The 27,216-nt window shown below is 41.4% G+C and overlaps 1 protein-coding gene across 1 annotated transcript in view; it reads left to right on the top strand.

The window, feature by feature from the left end:
• The window catches only part of PRKDC (protein kinase, DNA-activated, catalytic subunit), a 208,396-nt gene that overhangs the window by 68,617 nt on the left and 112,563 nt on the right, over positions 1-27,216 (top strand). Inside the window, exons 33-44 of the mRNA XM_075549648.1 lie at positions 936-1,144; positions 1,830-1,962; positions 2,671-2,826; positions 3,981-4,184; positions 9,379-9,564; positions 10,572-10,676; positions 12,114-12,281; positions 14,872-14,999; positions 16,762-16,969; positions 19,291-19,469; positions 24,802-24,970; positions 25,367-25,432. Coding sequence (XP_075405763.1) covers positions 936-1,144; positions 1,830-1,962; positions 2,671-2,826; positions 3,981-4,184; positions 9,379-9,564; positions 10,572-10,676; positions 12,114-12,281; positions 14,872-14,999; positions 16,762-16,969; positions 19,291-19,469; positions 24,802-24,970; positions 25,367-25,432 — 1,911 coding nt within the window. The remainder of the gene's footprint in view (positions 1-935; positions 1,145-1,829; positions 1,963-2,670; positions 2,827-3,980; positions 4,185-9,378; positions 9,565-10,571; positions 10,677-12,113; positions 12,282-14,871; positions 15,000-16,761; positions 16,970-19,290; positions 19,470-24,801; positions 24,971-25,366; positions 25,433-27,216) is intronic.

The raw sequence follows: 27,216 nt of genomic DNA, 5'->3' as shown, positions 1-27,216 counted from the left end.
CACCATGCGCACTCAGTCTTTGTGCTGAGTAAATAATCAGAGAAGCTGGGCTATTGTGAAGAAGAATGCAGCATCAGGATCGAAAGAAGGCTCTTTTTCAAGATTGGATATGCAGCTGACGCGACCTTGCTTGCTGAAAACGAGGGGAACTTGAAGGACTTGCTGATGAAGATCAATGATTACAGCCTTTGGTATGGATTAGCACTCAGTCCAAAGAAAACACAATCCTCACAAGTGGACCACCAGGTAACACCACAGTGAACTGGGTGGAAAATGGAAGCTGTCAAGGATTTTGTCCTGCTGGATCCCCAGTCAGTGCTCAGAGAAGCAGCAGGCAAGCGACTGAAAGATGCATTGTGTTATGCAAGTGTGCTCGCACAAGACCTCTTTAGAGTATTGAAAGCCAGCGATGTTACTGTGAGAAGTAAGGTCCGTCTGACTCAAGTCATAGTATTTTTAATCGCCTCATATGTATATGAAAGTTGAACAATGAATAAAGAAGTTGGAAAGAGAATCTCTGCTTTTCATTCCTGGTCCTGGGGAAGAATGTTGAAAATAATATTGACTGCCAAATGAACAAACAAATCTGTTCTGGAAAAAGTACAGCCAGAATGATCCTTGGAAGAATGGTTAGACGTCATTTCATGTACTCTGGACATGTTTTCAGGAGAGGCCAATTCCTGAGAAGGACATTGTGCTTGATAACGTAGAGGAGCAGTGCAAAAGAGGGAGGCCGGAGACGACATGGATCGTCACAGTTGCTGCAACAGTGGCTCAAATATAGAACCGTTGTGAGGAGTACACAGGACGTGTGTGCGGGCGTGTGCTTTCTCTATTTTACACGCATCAGAATTCGCGATGTTAGGGCCCTTACCCTGTAGTAGAAGCATCACTAACCCAGTGCAATATGTTTTGGTTCAAATCATCTCTTACAGCTGCTTGAAAAGGATTTCCTCATCACCAACCTTATGAAGCTTGTGGTGAAAACACTGTGTGATCCCACAAGCATGGGCTTCAATATGGGAGATGTTCAGGTCATGAATCGTCTTCCCGGAGTGTGTGTGAACCTGATGTCAGCACTGAAGAAGCTGCCCTATGAAGAAATCCTGAAGACATGCCTTCGGGAACAAATCCCCATGCAGAGGTAGGCATGGCGCCGTTAGCTTGTGTGCCCTGGCCTAGAACTCAAAAACTCACCGTCATCGAGGCAATACCAACTCAAAGTGACTGTACAGGACAGTGTAGAGGTGTTGGGGGTTTCTGAGACCAACACAGAACGGGAATAGAAATAGGATCCCGTGACACTTTCTAGAGCAAACATGTAACAACAAAACAAAAAAGAAGCATCAGTTGTTTGAAGATCTGATATTTCACAAAAGCTCTTCCTGCATCCTTGTGGTGTCATTCGTTACACATTAGGTTGCTAATCACAAGGTCAGCAGTTTGAATTCCCTAGTCACTCCGTGGGAGGATGATGAGGCTGTCTGTTCCTGAAAAGAGTTACACCCTTAGAAACCTTCAGAAAGAGTTCTATTCTATCTCAATGGGTTGCTGTGATTTGGGACCAGCTTAATAGTAGCTGGTAAGTCTGGGTTTCCTGTACTTTAGGATAGTCCAGTATCTGTGTGGTTTGCTTCATGTGATTCCACAGCTAAGTTAGAGGCTTGCATCTTTCTTGGTACTGGCTTTTGTTTGTTGTCTAAGACTACACTAGTGACTTGGAGTCCCTGGTGATTAGTAAATGACATCATACGTAATGTATAGAGTTTTAGTAATTTAATGACATCAGACCTCACACAGCTTTCATTTTGTTTCTCTGACATGACCAGCCTTGAAGACCTTTTTGCTGTTTACCTGTATGATCCTAAAGCTCCTGTGGACAGGACCATGCTGACTTCTTTGGTGTCAGCATGTAAGCACCTTAATAAAGCTGGGTTCCTGCATGCTATATTACCAGCACAGGTAAACCTTCATAACTCATTTTGTTTGACAGGTCTTTTACCTTTATGATACTATTTAATCTGTTCATGAAGGACATTAAACATTTCTGTAAAGGGCATGCTGACACGGGAAACACAGGCGAGCTTGCTCCAGTTAGGTGTTATCTGGAATATAAATATGAAAACAAGTACGAAAAATTTTAAATATATAAGATAAAGAACATGTGAGTATTTCTAGGACAACCTAGAACTTTAGAGGTTAATTGCTACTGCATCTTTGTGGCCACAAGCCCTCAAATAAAACTCACTGCCATCCAGTTGATTCCAACTCAAAATGACCCCATCGGACAGGGTAGACCTGCCCTTGTGGGTTTCTGAGACTGTCAGTCTTACAGGAGTAGAAAGCCTCCTCTTTCTTCTGCAGAGCGGTTGGTAGTTTTGAACTGAAGACTTTGTGCTTGGCAGCCCACTGTATCATTTAGTATGCTACCAGGGCTCCGATAGTATTTGTGGCTAACCTAAGTGAAAAAAGGTAGGGTAGAAAGTAAAGTTAATTTTTTTTTACGTTTATACTTGTGATGTTACATAGTCTGCCATTGCCTTTCAGGCTGCCCTATATGGAACAGGGCAGAACTCCTGTGGGTTTTTTCAAACTAACGAAAATTGTGAATTTTTTTTTCTTTCTGTAAAATATCTTTTGTTGGGCACTTCAGTGTTGGCTTTATTTTAGTCTGCAGATCTACATTATTCCACTGGCGCGAAACTTCTTTCTATGGTTTATAAAGACCTCGCACCTGGAGAAGGACAGTGCCCTCCTGCACTAGAAATCAACTGTAAGCGGTTGGCCAGTGGGCTCCTGGAGCTGGCCTTTACTTTTGGAGGACCGGTAGGAAGCACACCTGCCTGATGCACTGCCCTGGGGAGGTGGTGGGCACTCACTCCCAAGCTTGATACTGTCGGATGGTCTTAGCTCTACAAGTATTGTTTATGATTTATGTGAGTGGACTGGGCTTTCTCTCTAAAATATTTTTTGTTTTTTTACTTTTTAAAAAAGAAATGTAACAACATTCTTTGTCCATCACATTTTATTTCCAAAGGGTTTTTTAGACAGAGGCCCTTTTGTGAACAGAGAGGTGAACATTGTCAACAAGTGGCCTCTCCCTTTCCACTCTTGGCAGTTTTTGTAGTGAATGGTTTGGGAGAGCCTCTAGAAATGATTCCACGAGCCCCAAATAACACGATTGTTTTTTTCCCTCATAATTACCGTATATACTCGAATATAAGCCAACCTGAGTATAAGCCGAAGTACCTAATTTTTACCTGGGAAACCAGAAAAACTGATTGACTCGAGTATAAGCCTAGGGTGGGAAATGTAGGATGTGAATTAACACAGAGACCAGAGGGGAGAGACGGAGCGCAGCCACAGACACATCCTTACCAGTTCAGCTGCTGGAGTAAGTGAATCACTACGGGTGCTTCTGCGAATTGGAACCGTCCATGTCAAAGGATGGCTCTAATTGATTAGATGTGAGTAAACAAACATTCAAAGCCCTGCAGTGTCAGCGGGGCTTTGATTGAACAGCAGAGGAACAGCAATCACCCGCGAGATGTTATACCTTGCTGGGGTACAACTGACCCGTGTATAAGCCAAACCCCAGTTTTTCAGCACATGCTTATACATGAGTATATACGGTAATCTTCCTAAAAACTTAAAAAAAAAAAAAAAAAAAACCCCGAAGGAAAACTAGACTTTCCTTTTGAAACAACCACCATCATCACCATCGTGTGGAATTTAGGAGAAGCAGATATGGAAAATTTTCTGTACCAAAAGGAAACCTAATGACTTAAGGCTAGTTACAATGTATGCAATTTGTCAGTACTCTAGCGCTTTAATGGCACCCAGACCTTTACCTCTCCGACTCTCTTTAGCTCTTATTGCATGATCTTCTAACTCCAAAGTTAGCAGCTCCCTCGGAAACCTCTCTGTGACATGTTCAAATGTGTGTTCTTGACATCTCTCCTCCCCTTTGCTTTTCACAGTGTGAGCACCTGGTGGGCCTCCTCCTGAGCACACCAGTGTTGTCCATTCCTTCCTCGGGTCGGTTACAGAAAAGCATCATCAGCTTCTCCCAGGGAGAGTATTTTTATAGCTTATTCTCAGAAATCATCAACACTGAATTGCTGAAAAATGTAGATATGGCTGTGACGGAACTCATGAATTCATCTGAGGAGAATCCCAAAATGGTACTTAAGTTTTCAATATTTTCTCAGATAATGTGCTTCTCAAAGGATTGATGTGTACCTGAATAGTTCATTAAAACCCAAACATCTCGTTCTGGAAAGTTGAAGTCTTTATCAAGAGTTCAGGTATGTTATTTTTCTCATTACCTCTTGCCCCCTAAGTCTCCAGCCCTGACTCTGTGGCAACGCTGTTCAGGTCCTGGATTTTCCCAGGGCTTGCCATGGGGCTCAGATACCTGTCGCCATGTTCCCTCTCACATGCTGACCCCTGTACAAGGAGACCCACTGCCACCGGTATTTGCTTCTCTCTCCCACTGTGCCCCACATGTCGGACCTTTGGAGGTCAGTCCCTGGTAGGGAGTTAGTTGCCTTCAGTTTGCTAAATTGAGAGTATTGGGGAATTTCCTCTGCTTTGTAGGCAGACACTTCCCATACTCCTACTAAAAGTTGGCTGTTGTAGACAAGTAACTTGTGATATATTGCACTTGCAATTTGTGATTTTTTAATGTTAGGAATAAAATTGTAGGGCACCCTTGACTCACAGAGGATTTAGCACTGAATTTTTGCAATACAGTAATAACTCAGTCATTGAATTAAATATGTTCCAAATTCATGTTTGAACACGAAAAAGTTGGAGAACTGGACATATTTTCCCATAAGAAATAAGGAAAAACCAACTAATTGGTTCTGGGACCCTAAAATTACACATATAAATTCCATTTTTTCAAGACTTCAAATCACTATGGAGTCTTTAGCCTTCTCTCATGTCACTGTCGTGGATATGCTCTCCCATCAAGTCGTTCCTGATGTATTCAACGTCTTCGATGGGCTGGGTTCTTTGTTCTGTGGTTGATGATTTCACACCTTTTGCTACAGTAGCTGCTTTAATCACTTTTTTTGTTTTAGTTGATAAGGCATTTGTTTAATGAGATGAATCTAATAGACAGGCAGATGTCTAGCAGATAATATCGTCACAACCTTAGGGCACAACCTGATGCCACACAGTGAACTCAACTATCTTCATGTTGGTCAATAATGTAATACAAATCAATGTGTTGGTGATAAAACTGCAAACTGAACCCAAGGCCACCTAATCTTAAGGGTCACCACAACAAAGAAATCCTTGGAATGCAGGTCAAGGCAGGGGGCTGCAGCTGGCCAGCTTGGAGACCACGAGCCTGCTTCTCATCTAAGCAAACTATGTCAAAATTTGCGGGACAGATAAAATAAGTATCTTCTCGGAATTACTTGAAAAGCACCGTTCTGTGGCCACAAAATAAAAATATTTCTTGAATGCACGATGAAAACAAATAATCTTTGAAACACATACTTGTATTAGAATCCTTACTTGTTCACATGAAAAATTCTATTTCTCAAGTATAAACATGATGCAGTGTTTGCTAAGAATCACATTTAGACAATAGGACTTTCCACATATGAAGAGTTCAAGAAGAAAAACAAAGACTTCTTTTAATTCTACTGTAGTACCAAATTAAACAGAGTAACTTAAAGTGGGGTTGGTCCAGTTCAAGAACCGCTTCCCAAATTCAGCCACCTCAGCCTCCGTTCACGAAAACCACATCGTCACAAAGCTTTGCTAGCATAGCGTCTGGAGAAGAACGTGGAAACAGCCCGTGACATGATGGTTGCAGTAAGGTTTTCCCTCCTCGGCATCAGGCAGTTACATGCTTGCCCATTTCAGCAGGGGCTTCAGCTGCTCCTGGACATCCGATGACTGCTCAACATTCTTCTGAATAGCTTCTTGTTGGTACTGAAGATGCGTGGTTATTATTGCTATTTTCCGTAAACTGTCTTCTGAGTGCAAGATAGCATCCTCCTGTAGTACCATGTTTTGAGCTGCCTCACCTTGCAGCTTAGCCTCACTTGGTGGTCCAGAGAGAGAGAGAGAGAGAGAGAGAGAGAGGGAGAGAGAGAGAGAGGATGGAAAGAGAGGGGGAGGGGAAGGAGGACAGGGGAGAGGAGGGGGGAGTTGATGGGAGAGCTTTTTATTGCTAACCAAGGCCTATGTATCTTTCTTTAATCACATTTTTTAAAAGGTTGATAGCGCCAACTTAACCATGTTGCATTCCACCTCCAAATCAGACAAGCAGTGACCTGATTCAAATTTCTTTTTTGTTTGTTTAATCATTTTATTGGAGGTTCTTATGGCTCTTATAGCAATCCATACATTGGGAGAAAGGGGGAACTGATCACAATGATCTACATATAACCAATCCCCCCTCCCTCAGGGGGACGGGTAACAGAAAAGTGGATGAAGGGAGATAGCGGTTGGTATAAGACATGAAAAAAAAAAGATTAATTATCAAGGGTTCATGAGGGAGGGTGGGGGCGGGGGAAAAGCTGATACCAAGGGCTCAAGTAGAGCCCTTGTACTCGACACAATGAATGGATGGATTGTGATAAGAGCTGTAAGAACCCGCAATAAAATGATTTAACATCAAACAAACAAAAATAACCAATCCATATATCACTTCTATCAAGCACATTCGTACATATGTTGCTGTGATCATTTTCAAAACTTTTTTTTCTATTTGAGCCCTTGGTATGAGCTCATTTCCTCCCCCCTTCCCTACCCTCCCTCCCTTATTAATCCTTGATAATTCATCTTTTTTTTCATGTCTTACATTGACTGTGTCTCCCTTCACCCACTTTTCTGTTGTCCATCCCCCTGGGGGGGATGGGTTATATGTAGATCATCGTGATTGGTTCCCCTTTCTTCCCCGCACCTTTCTCTTCCCCTCCTGGTTATGCTACTCTCATGATTGGTCCTCAGGGGTTTATCTGAGCTCTTCTTTTTTCATCCTCTCCCCTAATCAAATTTCTTAATGATTTTTTTATTAAGTCAGATTCTCACAGTTTTCTCAACAGTTTCCTCCTATTGTTTTCATTAACTTTCAACCATACTAAGAGGTAGCAATGAGCAAGAATTAAAGGTACCGAAAAAGAGTTTAAGCTGCACTGAAGGCATTACTCCAAAAGGGCTTTGCACAATGATGGAATCCCAACTGAATGGTTTCAGTGGGTTGAGGAAGCACTGAAAATACTCCTTTGTGTGTGCCAAGAATTTGGCAGTCAGCTACTAGAAGAGCGCATGTGCGTATCCATTTGAAAGAAAGGTGCCCCAACAGGATGCTGGAATTATAGAACAACTGTTGACAACACAGGCAAGTCAATGTTTCTGGAAGATCATCTAACAATGGTTGCAGCAGTACATTGAAAGGTTGTTGCCAGAGGTTCAGGCTGATTCAGAAAAGGGCAAGGAACAAGGGACATTATTGCTAATGTCACACGGATCTTAGCTGAAAGCATGAGAACAATTGTGAGGATGGCGCAGGACCGGGTGGCGGTTGGCTTTGTTGTCCCAGGGTCCTTCTGACACTGAGCCAGAACCAACTCACCCGCATCTAACAGCATCAGCGATCCTTCTGCAGGCAGATGAGCCTGCTGCCACTCACGGTGAAGGGGAGGCGCTCCCAGAGGCGGGGGGCAGGGGTTGCTCAAATGTGAATCTGATAAGAAGACGATCCTAGAGAAGAACAACACTGGAGAACAAAACAGCTCTTGGAGATTCGACTTAGCTTTCAGAAATTAAGATGAATGAGTTTGAAAGATGCAATGGAGGAACTGTCACAGGGGGTAGTGTGAACATTGAGGAAGAAGAGCTGAGGAAACTTGGGATCACAGTCTGCAAGGTCTAGCTCAGCGATGCTGTTCAGAAGGAAGTGTTGCTGTGGGTTTTCTAGAGGAAGGACCACTGTGGAAACAACTTTTCCTGGAATATATTTCAAACCCCTGCTGGCTCTCCAAGAGGAAATGCCAAGAAAGTTCCCACAGGGGAGACACTAGTTACTTCTCAGACATGTGTCTTTTCAGCAGCACTGTGGCCGCACAAGACCAGGAATCGAGACCTCAAAGGACAGTTTCCCAGCTGGAGTTCTAAATCAAGCTGGGTTATCCGTGAGGTGTGAAAGTAGACTCCACGTGTTTTCAGTTGTGCAAGAGCTCAACACACAAGCAAACAAACCCAGACTGTCTCCTTTGCACTTTTTAATAGGAAGCAAAATAAGGCAGAAAATCTAAGAAAGACATGAGACCCCGGAAATAAGGGCTCCAATGAGATGTGAAGGAGTCGCTGAAGAGTGATGGTGTGTGTGTGTGTCCATGTGTGTGTGTGTGCCAACACACGTGCATGTGGTTTCCTTGTCTTTGAATTCCCATTTCTCCAAACTTTCTGAAGCCTCTCACACTGTCTTCAGGGAGAACAATGCAAAGGAAAGGCAAGGCCTTGGTTGTGCACACGAACCATCTATGAATAGTGTTTACAAAGTCAGCATGAAGGAAATATTGACTATCTTGCCAAACTTAGAATATAGTTATCAAGGTGCTGGGACAGGACACGTGTGTATTTCAGCACTTGTGCTTTGTTCACGTGAGAGTGAGCATGTGAGCTTGTGTGGTGGTGGTGGTCAACGACAGGCTAAGCTCTCATCTTTCAAATGGAGTCCAGTCAAGAATGCCACAAACCCCGCAAGACCAATATGAGTATGTTCATGAGAAAGCACCCCAAAAGCAGCTGAAGGACTTGTCAGTTGACCACAGGAAGACGTGGCGGGGTGGAAGGAAGACAAGGGATAGCTGTTATTAAATATATACCTGTGGAATTCTATGATTAGGCTCATGTGTACCTTAATCACACATAAAAGGGGGGAAAATGCTAGAAAATTAACAAAATGACCCCAAACCTAGAAATTTGTCATTTGACTCAATGCTCAAGTATTGCCTGTACTGTAAGGCTTGTGACAAGTCATTCATGAGTCGGCTCGGCTCTCCAACCTCCCACATCTGGGTGTTGAAACCTCTGTTTCTGATGGGTGTTCCCCAGAATTGTGAAAAGAAATGGAATGCTTGATGAATTGAGTGACACTTATTTAGTGTCTGCATAAATTAGATCGTAGTACATACCAACATGCTTCATGTGGGAGATTTTCATGTTATCGTGCTGCTCAATTTTGAAGAGTTGTGAAGTAGGTGACTAACCTACTGTAGATAGATGAACCTAAAAATAAAGAGGTAGGGTCTTGCCCTTCCCAGAGTAGCTTTGAAGTGAAGGTAACGTTTGTCATATAGCTGTCAGTCTCAGGTGTATGGCCTTGTCATCGTAATGAACTTGTTGCAGGTGAGTGCTGTTTTGAATGGCATGTTAGATCAGAGCTTCAAGGACCGAGCCTTCCAGAAACACCAAGGACTGAAGCTTGTGACCGCCGTTCTACAAAACTGGAACAAGTGTGCATCATGGTGGGCCTGCGATTCTGCTCCCGAAAGTAAAATTGCCACGCTGGCTCTGTTGGCAAAAATCTTACAGGTATTTTGAGAGATGGTCAAATGCGCTTGTGTTCTGCTGCTTTGGATTCTGTAATGCCTGTGTTTGAAAATGTGTGTGATGATGCTCTAAGAGTTCATTGGTGTGATGATCATTTATTTTCGAAGATTGATACTATACTAGTCCCAAGAAGTTGACGATTAAACACATTCTGAATGTTCAATCCTTTCAAGATGCTATTTTCTCATTGAGTCTAGTCTCCTGAGGGCCTGTGCTCTGCGATCACTGCAAACTCTCACAGAAACTCACAAACTTTTAAGAAAATGTCTTACCTGGTTGTCGATGTTGTTAAACCCCAGATCTTAGGGCCTGGCAGAGGTGAGGCAAATGCAGGGTCCAGTCAAAACAGGTCTTCTTGCTTCTACCACAGCTCAGCCAGGAAACTGAGGTCAGAAAAGGGGCAGTTGAATGGAGATGTGGCTTTCTATTTCCATTGATCCTACCCCAGGAAAAACAAGATGCCGACTTAATCACACCTGCCATAACGCTCGGTCTGAGCTGCATCCCAGGCTAATCTGGTGACAGAACTCTCCTGAAAGTGCGAGTGGAGTCTAAAGATACTTCCCACCCTAATCCTGTAATAGGGAACTCTTTCCAAAATGGGCTCATAACCACAAACACAGAGGCTATAATCTATAACACTTCCCAAAAAGTATGTGGCAAATGAGACTGTGGCTAGAAGGGCCATAGTACATGATCAACTATATCTTAGTTGATTTGATAAGTAAAAAATATTTTTAATAGATTGTTCACTGCCTTTACTTAGTTTCATTAATATTTTTTGTTATTGCACATTATCATTTATTGTTCTTATTTCTTTTACTTTTTTTGTGTAGCTTTACATGCATTATCTTAATTAAAAATATTTTAGAACAAGGCATTCCTGAAATACAGCTAAAGTCCAGTTCTTAAATTTAATCGTGAAAGGTTTGTTACAGGAAATAGAGGCATATATTGAACTAAGACGTTTTCATTTCCCCTCTTTTTAGATCGATTCGTCTGTATCTTTTAATACAAATCACAGCTCATTCCCTGACGTCTTTAGAACCTATACCAGTTTACTTGCTGATCCAAAGCTGAGTCTACATTTAAAGGTATGGAATGCTAAATTTTCTGTTTTCTATTCAGATTGCATTCTCTGTTACATAGCCTTTTTTTTTTTAATGTTTGCATACCTGAGATTATTTTGTTTGGAACATTTAATATACATACAAAAGCAGGTAGATTAACACAATCAATCCCTGGGTGACTATCTCCAGCCGCAAGAGCTTATCTATTTCTCACCTTTACCTTGCAGGACTCATCAGACATCGTGTTATCTAGTCTGTAGATCCTGTGCATGTTTCTCCACGTGATCAGGACATTTCTGTTAAAGAATAATCACAATGCGATTATTATATTCGCAACTGTGATCATCTGTCTTGCATATATTTAGGATTTAAATGGTCTTTTCTGAGAATTATTACATGATAGCCTCTAAAACTATTACTCAATTATTTTTCTCTTAATAAATAATTTAAAATACCTTGATGATTTATAGGGCTAAGAACTTACTGAATATATTTTTAAGGTTGCTAATTTTATAGTCATATTTTCATTATAGTTTAAGTTCTATTAAACTAGTGGTTCTCTACCTTCCTAATGCCGTGACTCTTTAATACATTTCCTCTTATTGTGGTGACCCCCCAACCATTAATTATTTTCATTGCTACTTCACAACTGTAATTTTCCAACTGTTATGAATTGGGCAAACCCTGTGAAAGGGTTGTTCGACCCCCAAAGGGGTTGTGACCCACAGGTTGAGAACCACTGTATTAAACTTTGGCCTTCAACCAAGACGAAGAGTTGATGGTCTGAAATACAGCTTCCTAATACCTGAATCACAATAAAAAATAATCGTGTAAAAACTGTAGTCTTCATATCAAAAGGATAGTGAAAATAATTCTCTGGAATTTTCGTTATGCACTATCAATCAATTTTCTGATTTCTTAACATTAGGAAATCTTAGGACTTTGCTGCCAGTGGAGAGCAGTAGGAAATAATTGCAAGCTCCTTTCAAGCCTTGTGTGAGGCTCCAAATGAGCTTTATGGGAATAGTTGTAAACTGCCCCACAGGTTGTGCAAGATGTTCTTCATGAGATACTTATTTTATACACACCCATTTATTTTATATACACCTGATTTCTATAGGACCAAAGCATTGACCAATCAGCCTGCAGTGGCCTATTAGTTTACATTTACAGAGCCCCTTCAACTGACTGAGCGCCCCATGGGCTGGGAAAAAAGCTGGTTACACAGGTGTATCAGGTTTTTGTTTTGTTATTTAACTTTATTGTGATGAAATATATATATATATATTCATAAAGATACATGTAAAACAAAATCACGTTGAGCTTTGAGGTCCTCTAAAAGTTATTCGTTGCTCGCAGTGTGCTTTATTTGCAGTCTTTAGGAACCAGGCCTGTGTCCATTACTACGGAAGCTCAGGAACCACAATCAGTGCACTGTCACATGTCAGTGTTATTCCACAGGGCCAAGCCATCGCTATTCTTCCATTCTTCACAAATCTTACTGGAGGAAGCCTTCAGGACCTGAAGCGTGCTCTGGAAAGATTTGTGGTTTCTAATTTCCCTATGACGTCTGATGAATTTCCCCAGGGAACACTGAGGTATAATAATTATGTGGACTGCATGAAAAAGGTTAGTTCTTAATGGCACCGAGTAAAGTGAAAACATTGGGTTTTTTTTTTTGTTTTGTTTCGTTTTGCTTGTGCTACAGTTTGTGGTAAAAAAGAAGTAAGTGAAAGATCCAGGATCAGAAAAAGAGAACGTTCTGGATGCCATTTAATTCGCATTTGTATAGGCAGCTGCATATCTGAAACCTTTGAAGTTCGTTTCTCCCGCCCTTAAGAACATAGTGTGGGGCATGTAGTGTAGACTGACGTAGTAGTAGAGTAGGATCCGGGTCTCTAACGTCTCCATACAAGTTGTTCAGTGTCACTGATTGCCTCCTTCATAGTATGTCAACATCCTCGTTTTCCTTCGAATTGCTTTGTTTCCATTGATTTGATTTCCCCGACCCCTTCCATGTTCATCTTTTTTCTTTAACTGTTTACTGTTGGTCTCCTATAGGTGATTTTGGTGTTTTTTGGGAGCTTTTTGAATCAATGGGGGTTCTTATAGCTTATAACAATCCATACATTCCCTGTCTGAAGCGCATTTGTACATATGTTACCATCATCATTCTCAAAACATTTTCTTTCTACTTGAACCCTTGGTATCAGCTCATTTTTCCCCTCCCTCCCCCACAATCCCCCCTCATGAACCCTCAATAAATTATAAATATTTTCTTATCTTACACTGTCTGCTGTTTCCCTTCACCCGTGTTTCTGTTATCCATCACCCTGGATGAGAGGAGATGTATGTCGATCACTGTGATTGGTTCCCTGTATCTCACCCGAACCCTATCCTTACCTCATGGTATCACTTCTCCCATTACTGTTCCTGAGGGGTTATCTGTCCTGGCTTCCATGTGTCGAGAGCTCTTATCCGTACCCGTGTACATGCTCTGGTCTAGCCGGGTTTGTAAGGTAGAACTGGGGTTATAGTGGGAGGTGGGGGGGATATAGGTGGTTTTTAAAGGAGCATATTACTTAAGGACGATAGTCATTTTGTCATCGAGGTACAAAGTGACTTCAAGTGTTAGTTTCAGTTCAAGGATCGAAGAGAATCTTATGCAGGTTTTCTTGGAGAGTGCTTTAGTCTCAAGCCTTCCAGAAGGTCAACCTTTCTAGTAGATCTGCTTTTGTTTGTTTTATGAATTTGAGATTGTGTTGTACCTTTGTCTCCTGTTCGGCCAGGGACCATCTTTGTGGTCCTGATAGGATGGTCAGTATGTGCAGTGAGCAACAGCTAGTTCTGGTCTTGGGGGAGATGAGGAACTATTTGTCTTGTAAACTAGTTCACCCTGTCCTGTTTTGTAATTGTGAAATATTTTATACATTAACATTGAATATGTATGGGCTTCAGAAAGATCATGAAACATGGAAGTAAAAGATGGTGGGGTTTCCCCACAAACTATTTGAAGCCTTCTTATCCATGTAAGTTATGAAACATAATGCTAAAGAAATTAATAATAAAATATAATATCAATAGGATTTAGTTCCTAAAATGTAATAATATAGTGATTGAGAAGTATTTGGTGAGTTTAACCTATATTATCTAATTTACAGTTGAAGATTCCTAAATACTAGTAGCTTAAATAGATAGTATGTGGTTTTGCTCTCTGGTATCATTCTAGATGCTAGCCCAAGACAGCTCCACAGTCAACAGGGACCACGCCCCAGTCTCCTTTATCTTTTTGCTTTGTTCTTCTCACCCAACTCGTTCATATTATTTTTCTATTTCCAGCCACTTTATTTACTTTCAGGCAATTAGAGGGAGGGAGGGATAGTAAAAAACATACCGCTTTTATGACAACTCAGAAGTCGCACATATTTATTTGCTCATACCTCACTGGTCACACACAGCTATGAACAAGACTAGAACTGTTGGTTTCATGCTGGTTGATCAGGTAATATAACTAAAATTCGGATATTTGACCAGTGGGGGGTAGCTGTGAGAAGGATAACAAGTAGGGGCGTGTGAGGGTCTGTCATACGATGTAGTGAGTACTAAGCTAACGTCTGGATACTCAAATATAACTATGACATTGTTCCCAAGGAGCTTACAGTAGTGTAAGAAATTACAAAGAAATGTTATTAAAACACTGTGATCAGGGCTCACCACTGCTCTCAGAAGCTATGATATCAAACAGGTCTCTGCAATGAGAGCAATGAGACTAAACAAAAAAAGCTCTTGGATATTAAATATTTAAAAGCAAAGACCGGGAATGGAAGATAAAATTGAGGCTATGGTTAGAAGGTGGAACAGACAGATCATGAAGGGCAGGTAGGAGAGTAAGGCTATAAATATAGAAGATTCTCTACCGTGCAAGTCTCCAGAATGGAAGGGTCCCTAGTGAGTGCATAGTATCATGGAATTTCAGGATTAAGAGGAGTTCTTGACAAAATTTAAAGGGAAAAGCACCTGTAAAACTCTAAAGATAATTACAACTGAAATATTTGATGAATATTATTACATCAGATATATGCATAGAATGATAAAATATGTAGCATTTGTTAACTTTTCTGTGAACTTCTTCTCTATTTAAAACTGCTAGAATGAAACACCTAACCCCCAAGTTATTTTTTTCTAACAATTGTTCTAAAATTACTTTGTGTTTTGCCAGTTTCTAGATGCGTTGGAATTATCTAAAAGTCCTGTACTGTTGCAACTGCTGACAGAAATTCTTTGTCGGGAGCAGCAACACGCCATGGAAGAATCATTTCAGTCGGCTTTCACGAAGATTGCGATGAGGTAAGGCCGCCTGCTTTGGCCTCCAGTAGCCCCGCGTTCCTTCCAGGGGAAGTTCTCGTCGCTTTCTCAGAACATTGAGTTCACGTGCACGCAACTCTTCCTCTCAGGACGTAATGTTTGGTGTGTGGGTTTTTTTTCACGTACTATTTAAAAATAGAATAAGGCAGTAGTCTCACGGGTTCCTCTAGCCTCTAATGGTCCGTGAAACCTGACCTCTTAAAGGAATTTCAATTTTGTTCTATATTTTTCTCACACTCTATCTGGGTCTCTATTTCATTCCTGGCAGGACAGTCAGGAATGGTAGCTCGGCGCCATCTCGTTGTGATTTCAGGTGCGAAGGAGGAGCCTGGCCTGTGTGCGCTGTTAGTCCAGCGGACTCGTTTCTCCTTTGAGTCTCTTTTGCTCCAGATGAATGGAGACTAATAGTTGTGTCTTAGATGGCTCCGCATAGGTGCTAACCCGGGGTGCCCCTCGCCAAACTAGGATGTAGAGCACTATCTTTCTAATGGAGTAAAGCCATTCTGTGAGTTGTTTGGGAATGTCTACAAAGTCTCTGTAACTGTGCCTCACGTGCTGTATGTGTGACTCTGAATGGCTGTGCAGCACACTAAGAACCTACATGCATATGCCTATAGATAAACCTGCACGTGCAAGTGCATTTACTGACACATGCCATTCTATACACACACATGCATAGGTATCGACCTATAGAACCACACACACGTATTTTTGGTTGTTATTAATATCGTCGCCAAATTATATATGTTGTAGCATGTGTCAAAATTGTATACCTCCTTTCCCGTGTGCTTCCCGGTGTCTTCACTGACTGTCGTTAAGTTGGACAGACGCCACTTGTCTTTGGTATTGCCTTTCCCATCTCCCGAAATAGCAAAGATCCAATATTTATGAAATGATGTCCTTTCCCACCCAACTCAATGCCTGTAACCGTCAAAGAACTTTGCTTTCTACAGGCTTACCTATCTTTGATGTTTTTGTTAATGGTTATGCTTTTGTGATTGATCGATTTCATGCAATATTTGTTTTTTTGCAATTGATTTTTTCATTCAACATGATGTCCTCCAGATCTCTGCTATTTTTTGCACACTCCTCACGATTCTGTGCACAGTAGTCCATCGTTTGTGTGTATTACAATTTGTTTACTCATTTATCTGTTGATGGACCCTAAAGTTGTTTCCATGGTTTTGCTCTTGTGAATAATGCAGCCTTGAACAAAGGTGTGCGCGTCTGTTTATGTCACTGCTTTGATATCTTTTGGGTGTATACCTAGGAATGGAATTCCTGATCATAAGCTATTTTTTCCCTAGCCTTATTATAAGTAAGGTAAATCTGCCTTCCTAATTTGTAGATTCATAGAGCAAATCTTATAGATAGCATTCATATGTCTTATTTACCAATTAAAAAAATAACGGGTCAAATAGGTTTTTCTCTTCATAAGAAATGGGAATGATGGTTCATTACTTTAAAGAGTCTAGAATTTAAAAATCTTAACTCCTGAATTTTAGTACCTGGATATCTAGATATTTAGATATCTTCCTAATATCTGAATTTAGTGCGAAGATTTCTGTGGATAAACAAAAAGTTGTAGATGATATATAAAATTTTATATTTCATAAAATTGTATCTACTCTTCAAGCTTATTTTTGTCATTGATAACTGCCAGAGTTGACTGTGTCATACAGTAGGCATGCATGACTTACTTGTTCCAAGAATGGATATTCACGCAATTTTTCTTTTTCCTTAGGAGTTCATGTATCACACAAGTCACTCTTCTGGACAGTGTGTACTCAATGTTTGGGAGGGATGACCTCCTTTCTAATACCACTCGCCAGTCATTTGTAGACCGTTCTCTCCTCACCCTCCTGTGGCACTGTTCTCTCAGCGCTTTGAGAGAATTTTTTAGCAAAATTGTCGTGGACGCCATTGGAGTATTGAAGTCCAGGTTTATAAAGGTATCACATATCTTTTAAATTATCTATTAATAAGAAAGGGCAAATGTTCTTGACTAATGTCATTAAATCTTGTATGTGTTAGAATCTTCATTGCTCATTACCTGTGCATTTTGGTAACAATATACAAGGGGATACCCCCAAAGGGATTTTTTCAAAGCAAATGTATTAAAAATTTTTTACACAGCAACTGTATCACCTTCAAAGTACTCTCTATTATACTTAATACATTGATCAGATCTGAGATTCTGTTCTTGGAAACAGTTTTCAAACTCATCTGTTTAAATGGCTGACAGCATCTCCCTTGCTTTTTTCTTCACCTCTTCTGTGTCATGAAATTGCTGTCCTTTCTTGTCCCTTTTGATTTGTGGAAACAAAAAGAAGTCACATGGAGTGAGGTCAGGTGAGTAAGGGGTGTGGGGCAAGAGAGGCAGCTGGGTTTTTTTGCCCAAAACTGGTGCAGTGCTATGGCTGTGTGAGCAGGTGCATTGCCATTGTGGCAAAACCAGTCCCTCGTCTGCCACAAGTCAGGCTTTTTGGTCACAAACTGCTACACAATCTTTCACAACTTCTAAATAGGAAGCTTTATTAACAGTCTGACCTGGTAGAATGAACTCCAAATGCACTACGAGTCGTCATTTCCAAACATTCAGAAAGTTGATGGAAGTCCAGAGTGAGGTTTTTCATCAATCAACAGTTCACTCTTTTGAAGTGAGAAAATCACTGATACACTTGAGTTTTTCCACAGCGCTGTCCTTGTACTGTGTGTTCAACATCACAACAGTTTCCGTGGCATTTTTCCTGGCACAAAACAAAATTTTACACCCTTACACTTACTGTTCTCTTAAACCAGCCGTCACAAAAAAACAAGGTTCTAGCAAAACAGCTTTTATGAAAAAATTCACTGTGACCGGAGAGAACCTTCCCAGGTGCTGGCACTGAGTGCACTAACTCAGAGTTGCGAGTTGCTCAATGCTTGCTTAGTGGGAAAAATGCATACTAAGAAAGCTTTGCTCAGCCTACCCCAATTCCTGGGTTGTTTTTTTTTTTTTTTTGGCTACCACCTTGTATATCTTCTGGCATCTGTATAAACTTCTTGAGGTGGCTTTAAAGAGTGACTATAAAAAAATTGACTATAGGTGGATTAAAACCAACTTCTTCTCTCCTAGTCCAAGAGACCAGAAGTCTGAGATCAGGTTTCCTCTGCTAAAGTCGCAGTGTTGTCAGGGCTACGTTTGTTAGGAGCCTCTCAAGGAGAATTCATTCTGCCTGACTCGGAAGCTTCTGGTGGTTGCTAGCATCCCTTAGCTTGTGGCTGAGTCATTCCAGTCTTGTCCCCACGGACACATTCCCTCCTCCTTTCCTGTCTTTCTAATATTCATCGCTCTCCCTCTTATTAGCTTGTTACATGTGGCTGGATTTAGGGCCCACCTGGATAATCCAGGATAATTTCTGTAACTCAAGATCCTTAATCACACTTGGAAAGTCTTTCGCTGCCATATGATGTATCATTCATAGGCTTTAGGACGTGGATATCTTTGGGGGAAACCATATTCAGTTTATCACATAAACCTTTGGGTAACTATTGACCCCTTCAAGTGGTACATTATTAATATAACATAGACTTCAAAATAGTTGACTTTTTTTTTCTTTTCATTCTGTTGAATTTTTCACCAACTGTTGGCCTGCAATCCACATGGTTGGCAGTTCGAAACCACCAACAGCTCTGTGGGGGAAAGACTAGGCTTTCTACTCCTGCAAATAATTAGTCTCAGAAACCCACAGGGGGTCGCTATGATTCAGCAATGACTATGGCAGCCCAGTTTTTTGTTTTTTTTAATTTTCATCTTTTAAGTAAGATCTGCCTAAAAGCTGCTGTTTTGATTAGATCTTTTTTGAAGTCACTAACAAGTCTGTTCTCACTGTATTTCTGAGAGAACTGATCCACCGGCTGCAGAGACATGTAAACACCTTTTGTTGGGAACCCTGCATGTACGTCTTGGAGGCAGAGTCGCAATGCTTTTTGACTTACCTTCTGGTGCATTCCCCTAGTGTAGGCTTAGTGTTTGGACACTGTGTGTTTTTCCAGCTGCTAATTTCCCCAACATTGCAGATCAATGCTTCTATCTATCTTTGACTCCGGATAATAGCCTACCTTTGATTCAAGTGATTTTACATGTTTTAATGGTTAAAATTATTTTGTGTGTAAATAGCATTGAATATTAAATGCGTATTATGGTTTTTCCTCAAAACAATTTTATTGGGAGTTAATAGAGATATCATGTTTTGTACACCAACAATAATTATTTGTTACCTTTTCTTAGATAAATGAACCCGCTTTTGATACTCAAATTACTAAGAAGTTGGCCTATTTTAAGATGCTAGATGTGATGTATTCTCGTCTTCCAAAAGATGATGTTCACTCTAAGGAATCAAAAATCAATCAAGTTTTCCATGGCTCCTGTACTGTGGAAGGAAATGAACTCACAAAGTCACTTATTAAGTAAGGCTTTACTTAATTTTCACATGTATTTTCTTTGTTAAATGTTGTTTTAAGCAAGCTTTAAAAATATAAGAAATGAATAATGTTGGTTTTCAAGAACTTGGCAATAAACTAGTAAGTTGTATACTTTTGGTTTAAAGAACTAGAAGCCACACCAAAAAGCCTTGACTGAAATTCTTTTAATTAAACAGGGGCAGGGAGAATATTTTTCTTTTTCTGGTGATAGCTGAAATAATATGTATGACTCATAAAAGTCACAGACATTGCAATTGCTTAACACAGACAAGAATCCAAAATTCCCAATATTTTTTGTAGCTGACCAAAAGGAAATACCCTTTTGTCTATTTATCCTGACTTCTTAAGATCAGAAGATTACATTCTATAGTCTAAGTAACTAGTTGCTAGTTGTGGAGTAAGGTCCCTGAAATTAAAGTGGGGCTTTCTCCCCAGGGGTTTGCTAGAGTCAAGCAAGCTACACCCTGCAGAAGCCTGGGAAGAAGATCCTCCCATTCTGCCATTCACTGAGCTGCTTCATCTTTAACAAGTCTGTAGTTGGAACCGTTCGTTAGGACTAGTAACTGAGCCGCTGGCAGTATCTTAGTTCATCGACATCTGTGCCCAGTTTAGCCTTTGTTTACCCTAGACCTTTCGCTCTAGCTGTGTGGAGCATGGTGCTCTGTGAGTGATAGCGTCGGCCACTTCCCGTGAGTCAGGGCAGCGCTGTAACAGAGAGCACGTGTAAAGATAACCTCTGAAAGTGCGAAGGTGAGGCTAAAAGTGTTGCCACAAAACCAGGGAAACCTTTACTACGCAAAAACATCAAAATGTCGAGCTACTGTGTCTTGATAGATTCTCCGTAAAAGTCTGTACCCCTCTGAAGGTGGTATTTTCTTTCTTTCTTTTTTTTTTAACATTTTATTAGGGGCTCATGCAACTCTTATCACAATCCATACATATACATACATCATTTGTATAAAGCACATCTGTACATTCTTTGCCCTAGTCATTTTCAAAGCATTTGCTCTCCACTTAAGCCCTTTGCATCAGGTCCTCTTTTTTTTCCCCCTCCCTCCCCGCTCCCCCATCCCTCATGAGCCCTTGATAATTTATTTCATCTCTCCATCCTCGTTCAAAGATGCAAGACTGATTGGCATCACCTCAAACAGCACTTTCAACATTCACGAAGGACTCAGGGAGCCTTCCTTTCAAATGTGCTTTGAGTTTCGGGAACAAAAATAAATCTGAAGGGCAAAGACCAGGGCTGTAGGGTAAGATGGGGTGAGGTTTTCCAACAAAATTCTCATAAGACAGCTTAGAAAAGTAGGCTGGTGCAATTCCATGATAGAAAAAGTTTTTTTGTTGTAACTTTCCAGTCTTTTTTCACCAACTGCAGGTTTTTGTTTAGTTTTCAGGGACAGTCTTTATTATTACTGTTATATGTTGTAGTAGGACATTCAGTTCCCAGAGCTGGTTCATTATGTATATAATCTTTTCAATTTTTAATTTGAATGAGGTGGGGGTGTACATTCAGATAATCAGTTTTTTATTCAACAACCTAAACTATTTATCACCCCTTCCCCCAGTAGCTTGCCCTACCACCCCGTTGATGTTTCTTCTCCAGCTTGTAGAATACTGACTCCTCCGTCATCCGAGTTGACAGCTGTCTACTCTCTAGAATATCGATTCACTTTCCCCACCCCCTGGAAACATCAGAGTTTGTTTGTTGTTGTTATGAAAACCTTGATCTTGGTTTTTCCTTTCTAGCACTGAGTTCATCCAGTACTTTTGTGACTGACTTTACTCAATGTAATGTTCTGTATCCATCCATGCCATGAGGGGCTTCTGTTGTGGATATGTACCACACTTTGTCCATGCATCCACTGCCAGACATTTAGGTTGTTCCTGTCATTCTGCTGTTGTGGACAGTGCTGGGATGCACATGCGGATGCACCTGTCTGTTCATGCTTTGGCTCTTCTTTCTTTCGGCCACATACCCAGCAGAGGGGTTGTTGGGTCATAAGGTATTTATTTCTGTTCCCAGTTGTTTCAGGGAGCGCCATATTGCTTTCCCCTGCAGTTGCACATTTTTAAAGCCCACCCCTGCCGTGTATGAGGGCTTCACTTTCTCAGGACCCTCTCTAGCATTTGTCAGTTTCTGTTTATGAAACTTTGCTATTTATGCTGGGATGAGATAGTATCTGAGCATTGTTCTGATGTGCACCTCGCAGGTCAGTAGTGATCGTGAGCATTTATTTCTTCACATGCTTCTTGGCCTCCCAGGCGTCATCTTTAGTGAACTGCCTGCTCACATCCTCTGCCAATTTTTTAATTGGATAATTTGTCTTTTTCTTATTGAAATGTTATCGTTCACTATAGATTTTCTAGATTAGTTCCATGTCCAAAAGTTTTTTTGCCCAGTTTGCAGGTTCTTTTTACTCTGTTTATGATGTCTTTTGATGTACATAGTCTTGTTTTTGCAGTGTCTCAGTCATCTGTTTTGTCGTGTGTGTGTGTGTGTGTGTGTTTTGCTATGTTTGGTAGTGTGTTTATGTCCTGTACTAGGGCCCTAAAGCTTGTCTCTACTTCCTCACCGATGAACATTAAACTTCTTGGATTTACCTGTAGGTCCTTGATCCATCTTGTGTTCTCTTGTCTCTATGGGGTGAGGTTTGGGCCTTGTTTCTTTCTTGTGTAAGTGGAAATCCAGTTTTGCCTGCACCATTTACCGAAGAAACTCTCTGTTCTCCAATTAATATTTCAACCATTGGTAAAAGGTTAATTTGTACTAATTTTCTTTCAGCATTTTGGTAAAATATGTATAATAAAACATTTTTCATTTCCACCGTTTTATGTATATAGCTCAGACAATATGTTCCCTATAATGTGCATCATGGACTGCAGCTCAGTGTAAAGAAAGCCAAATCTTCACAACCGAGCCAATATGTGACAGATATCATGATAAGCAGAGAGGAGATTGAAATGGCCAAGGGTTTCTTCTTGTTTTGATTCACAGTCAGTGGTCGTGGATGCAGCAGTCAAGAAATCAAGCAATGTATTATATTAGGGTAACCTGCTGCCCAGACCTCTTTAAAATATTGAAGAGTAAGGATGTCACTCTGAGTACTAAGGTGACCCAAGCCAGGGTATTTTCACTTGCCGTATATGCGTGTGAACGTTGGGCATTGAATAAGGAAGACCACAGAGGGATGGAGGCGTGTGAATTATCCCGCTGGCAATGAATACTGAAAGTATCATGGACAGCCAGAAGAACAAACACATCTGTCTTGGGAGAAGTACAGCCATGATGCTCCTTAGAGGTGCAGAAGGCAAGTCTCTGTCTCATGTATTTTGGACACGAATTCTGGGGAGTTCAGTCACTGGAGAAGGACGTCATGCTTGGTCAAGTAGAAGGGCAGTGAAAAGCAGACCCTTGAGTAGGTGAATTGACAGGGATTCCAACAGGACCGCAATTGTTAGGATGGCATAGGACGTCTGTTGCGCACAGGGTCACCGTGAGTTGGGACTGATTTGAAGGCACCTAGCAGCAGCTTCAGAAACAGCCACCACCACTCTGTGTCCACAATTCCCATCACCTTTAACCGAAACTCAGAATCACTTAAACACGCACTGCACTGTGCGTCCGTGCTCTCGCCCGCCCCGCACTCCACGCACACTCACTAACGAACTTTAGTTTTCATACATTTGCCGAGTTTAGATAGTGCATATGAGGGATCTTTAGCAAGGTCTTGGAAAAATGAAAGTGAAGGCTAATGAAAAATTTCCATGAACTTTTTGAACCCCCTCATACACTATTTGGCCTTTTGTGCCAAATTTCTTTCATTCACATGCTTTCAAGATGTATTCGTGTTGTATCTATCCTGTATCAGAATTTCATTTCTCATTATGACTGAGTGATATTCTATTGTGTCCATACAGAGCATGTTTGTTTATCCATTCATGGGTTTATGGCTCGTCGCTTGTTTCCACCATGTGACTGTAAGGAATACAGTTGAAATTCTTGTTTTTTCTTATTTACAAACCACTCAGATGGGTTATCATTGGACAGCAGATAATTTTATCCTATACTCATTTTATACCCAGGATTTTTCTTTTGCTCTTTTGCGTATCATTTTTTACCGTGAAGAGGTTGTTATGATTTACAGTTACAAGAAACTAAGTGTATTTTTTTCTGACTACAGTTTGAAATTAAGAGTTAAATATTTAGCAGACATCCTATGAAACACAAAGTAGTCAATTATATTTCCTCTAAAACTATCTCTCTAATGACATTTTCTTCGCAATAAGTATTGAACAGTGACATTGTTACCATGTCTGACTTGACATACCCTAACAATTTTATCATCATCCTTTACCTCACATCCGTAGGTTGCCTTCTCAGTTGCTCCATCTTATCTGTGTAATTAAGAGGCCCCCAAACTCATAGTTCACCCTTCCCTCATCTCCATCTCTCCAGACTTTGTTTATAGCCCATCAGTCCCTTGATCTGGACTGTGCCGTTTCCTCTGCATTCCTGCATTCCTGGGTTGCCGTTACCCTCTAACAGCCCATGCACACAACCTCCCGGAAGCCCCCGTGCTCTCTGGCGAATGACGCTCGTATGCACTCTTGTCCGAATCATAAAATACCCGTGATGCAGACTGGACTGTCTCATCTCAGTTCTGACCATCCTTTTAGGACACCTCATCTGCCAGAGCGGGGATGACAAATTGCTCTATAAAGGGCCAGGCAGGTAATAATAGCCTTGGTTATGTTCTAGTTCAGGTTTTCAAAGTGTTCTGTTCAGTAGGCTGTAGAGTAATGACCCCTGTCTTCCAGGGAGGCTCCTCTAGGAACACACCGTGCTTTCCCTTATTGCGTGCCATGTAGGGTGCAGGGTACGCTGCATGCTGACCCCGTCAGCACCCATGCCCTGGCCGGAGTCCCGCAGCACCACTTCCACTTCGTGATTGCATCGTGCTTCTCTCTGCTTATAATATCCTAATACCAGGCTTGCTTTGGCCGGCTTGTGATCTATGACTCAGCTCCGATATTTTCTCCTGAAATCTTCTTCGTCTTGGCTCCTTAGACCAGGCCGCTGTGCGTCCATACGTCTATCTGCACTCCGCCTCTGTGCGGAAAGGCCCGTGGTCAGTCGGGGCCTTTGCACCAAGAGGCAGTGAGGACTCACCAGTGCCCATCATTCCGTGTGCAGCACAGTCCTGATGGCCCGCAGGGAATGTGAACTGGTTGAGATTCTCTGGTCGGCGTGCCGGGTTTGAGCGGCGGGCTCCACGTTTCATTAATTAATTTTTATCCTGAATCTGCTCTGCAGATTGTGCTATGATGCCTTTACGGAGAACATGGCAGGGGAGAATCAGTTGCTGGAGAGGAGAAGACTTTATCATTGTGCCGCCTACAATTGTGCCATGTCTCTTATCCGCTGTGTCTTCAGCGAATTAAAATTCTACCAAGGTTTTCTGTTCAGCGAGAAACCAGAAAAGGTAGGCTTCTCCTGTGGGATTTGAGAAGTTCCATCACACCAACTGGCGTTCTGTTATAATATGTAGTAATATGTGCTTACAATATATCGATAGTCCAGCAAGTCAGTTCTGAGTCACAGTGATGACGTGAGAGAGCAGCAAGGCCCTAGTGCTGTCTAGCCTGGGGCACATCATCAGGACTTCTATCCTACAGAGTGGCTGGTATCGAGCCTCCGGCCTTTAGCTTAGCAGCATTTGCTTGGATACACACACCTAAAATAATACTTATCATTGTGTAACTATATATAATGTAAGGCTGTAGTGCTTCCCTGTGAATTACTAAGTAGTATTCTATAGTAACATCAGTAATAAGGATAGCCTACCATTCTGATAATTCCCTGATTCTTTGCTTTACAGAACTTGCTTATTTTTGAAAATCTGATAGATGTAAATCGCTGCTATGCATTTCCTGTAGAAATCGAGGTAAGTAAAAAACCTTAGTGTGGCACCTTAAGTAAGAAAATCGATTAAGTCGTTGGAGAAACAAAAGTATAAACTCTGCAAGCACTCACCAAGCAGTGCTGACTCATAGGGACCCCAGAGGACCACAGGCTAGATCTGCCCCTATGAGTTTCTGAAAATGGAACTCTGCAGGGGTCCAAAGACCCATCTGTCTTCCGTGGAGCGGAAGATGGGTTTGAACTGATGACCTTGCAGTTAGCAGCCCCACATGTAACCACTATGCTGCCAGGGATCCACAAGTCACCGTAGAGCAGTGGTGACCTCAACCTGCCTAGTGCCGCCACCTTTCCATACAGTTCCTCATGGTGTGATGACCCCAACCATAACATTATTTTCGTTGCTACTCTAAAACTGTTATTTTGCTGTTGTGAATCGCAATGTAAATATTTGATAGGCAGGATGTATTTTCATGGTTACAAATTGAACATAATTAAAGCATAGTGATTAATCATAAAAACGATGGAATTATGTATTTTGAAATATTTATTTCTAATTACAACTAAATGAAATTTTGTCTTGAAGCATGGTGTAGCATGGGTAACAGTCTTCACGCCAGGTACTCGTATGTGGGTGTATCTGCATGTGGGCGGACCCGCCTGGAGACAGAGGAGCAGTGTCTCAGTTCCTAATACAATTCGTTCAACCCCCAAAGGGGTTATGACACATAGCTTGAGAACCACTGCTATAGAGGGAGGTGTGATAAGGTGACCAGATTTTAATATTGGTGAAGCGGGACACCATTGATAAAACTTATATCCTGGCGAAATAGCCACATGGCAGCCGAAAACCATATACCTAGCTTGTCGTGCATTCTTTCCAAAAATTGGGACTTTTTTAAAACGCCGCGGGACAAATTGTTAAAAAATCAGGACTGTCATGCCAAAAGCGGGACATCTGGTCATGATGCACATGTTAAATCATCAATATTTAAGTCTGTTTTGAACTATCAAACTCGACAGTTTCGGATCTACATATAACATTCTCCCTGAGGGGTGGACAGCAGAGAAGTGGGTGAAGGGAGACGTCGGACAGGGCAAGACATGACAAAATAATAATAATTTATAAATTATCAAGGGTTCATGAGGGAGTGGGGAGCTAGGAGGGAGGGGAAAATGAGGAGCTGATGTCAAGGGCTTAGGTGGAGAGCTAATGTTTTGAGAATGATGAGGGCAACCAATTCACAAATTGTGCTTGACACAATTGATGTATATATGGATTGTGATAAGAGTTGTATGTGCCCCCAATAAAATGATTAAAGAAAAACACAAAAACTCGACAGTTTCATTAGTTGCCCCTGAAGTTAACTATCAGACACCTACAACCAATTTGTTAGGAGTTTTCCACTACTTAGTTTCATAAGAAAATAAATCTCAACCGAAAGAACAACAGCGACAAAGCAAACAAACGTACAGTTTGCTGTCAGGTCAATTCTGACTCATAGTTTCTAATACTATAGATTTTTAAAGGAACAGAAAACCTTTTCTTTCTCTCAAAGAACAACCAGGGGCTTCGAATTACAGACTTAGGATTGACCACCAGGATGCCTAACAAAAGGAGCCATTAGGGCATGTCCTCCAAGCTGGGTCTGATTAAATCCTTCTTGGGAAAGAAGCTGGGCCCTTTTCTGGTACAGAACCCCTGGACCGTGGCCCTGGCGGCAGCTCCGCAGTAACAGAGTGTCCTGAGCAGAGTGAATGGCATGGTAGAGGAGTGGCTCAGGCAGACCCTGACAAATGTGATGTGCC

The sequence above is a fragment of the Tenrec ecaudatus genome, chromosome 5 (assembly GCF_050624435.1).
Source record: "Tenrec ecaudatus isolate mTenEca1 chromosome 5, mTenEca1.hap1, whole genome shotgun sequence".
NCBI classification, from domain to species: Eukaryota; Metazoa; Chordata; class Mammalia; order Afrosoricida; family Tenrecidae; genus Tenrec; species Tenrec ecaudatus.
The sequence above is the reverse complement of the archived record's forward strand: the minus strand, read 5'-3'. Positions and strand labels throughout refer to the sequence as shown.